Genomic DNA, 911 nt, shown 5'->3' on the forward strand with positions numbered 1-911 from the left:
GGGGGGGGGGGGGGGGAAGGGTGCACGGTCAGCGCTGGGCCGGAGCCGCCGCTGTCCGGAGCGCACGGTCGGGTCTATCGCCACCGGAGCAGGCGGAGCCTGGCCCAACCCTTCCCCAGAGGCAGGAGGGGGACCTGCCCAGTGACAACGGCCGCGCTGGGGAGCGAGGCCCACGGGGGCGGGACCCACCGGGCTGCGGGCGACCCCGCTCCCGGGGCGCGGAGGTGGGCAGCACCCGCCTCTCCTGTCCTGGCTGCGGGCTACTCCGAGCCGGAGGGAAGCGCCACACCGCTGTGCCCAGCCAGCCAAGCAAACGTCACCACTCGCTGTCGCCCCCTGCACTCCACAGGTCAACACTTCCGCTTCCGGGCTGCTCCCCCCTGCCCTGCTTAAGATAGACTCTCCCCGCACGGGCCGCGCTGACATCACACGAAAAGACGCGCGCCCCCGCAGTCCACCTTAAGGATGCCCGAGCTCCGCCTCCAGACAAGGGACAGGGCGGAGGCTCCCAGTGAGCATGCGCGCTGAGATCAAACGAACCCCCCCCCCGAAGAGGGCAAGGATTATGCGCATGCGGTTTTTGCACCCGGGTAGCCAGAGGGCGGAAACTTTTTCAAATGCGCAGAGGCAGATGGGGCGTGGTCAAGATGAGCTACTTCCGAGCGCCAGCGAGTACAGTGGCTGTTTTTCAAAACTAGGAGTGGGCTTCTCTCAACGCATGCGCACTGAGGGTTGGCTAGGCGGCTGCTGAGGCGGAGCGGCCTTTCTCTCACGCGTGCGTATTGAGGCGCAGGTGCCCTCTGGGATCCTAGCTAGGAGGAACCGTACATGCGCCCTCAGGAGCACTGCACGCACGGGAGGGGAAGGGGGGGGGGTTTAATGGCCAGAGACTGCTGCAGACCTTCAAAGTT

The 911-nt window shown here is 66.8% G+C and overlaps 2 protein-coding genes across 2 annotated transcripts in view; one reads left to right on the plus strand and one right to left on the minus strand.

Annotated features, from left to right (window-relative positions):
- Positions 1–243, minus strand: part of SRP54 (signal recognition particle 54) — a 31,551-nt gene extending 31,308 nt beyond the window's left edge. Inside the window, exon 1 of the mRNA XM_019518892.1 lies at positions 190–243. The gene's annotated coding sequence lies outside the window, so the exon portion shown is untranslated. The remainder of the gene's footprint in view (positions 1–189) is intronic.
- A 63-nt stretch (positions 244–306) lies between these two features.
- The window catches only part of LOC109298670, a 32,296-nt gene continuing 31,691 nt past the window's right edge, over positions 307–911 (plus strand). The window contains exon 1 of the mRNA XM_019518895.1: positions 307–731. Coding sequence (XP_019374440.1) covers positions 518–731 — 214 coding nt within the window. The 5' untranslated portion in view covers positions 307–517. The remainder of the gene's footprint in view (positions 732–911) is intronic.

This window comes from Gavialis gangeticus, unplaced genomic scaffold (assembly GCF_001723915.1).
Source record: "Gavialis gangeticus isolate Ggan-Ray unplaced genomic scaffold, GavGan_comp1, whole genome shotgun sequence".
In the NCBI taxonomy this organism is placed as follows: domain Eukaryota; kingdom Metazoa; phylum Chordata; order Crocodylia; family Gavialidae; genus Gavialis; species Gavialis gangeticus.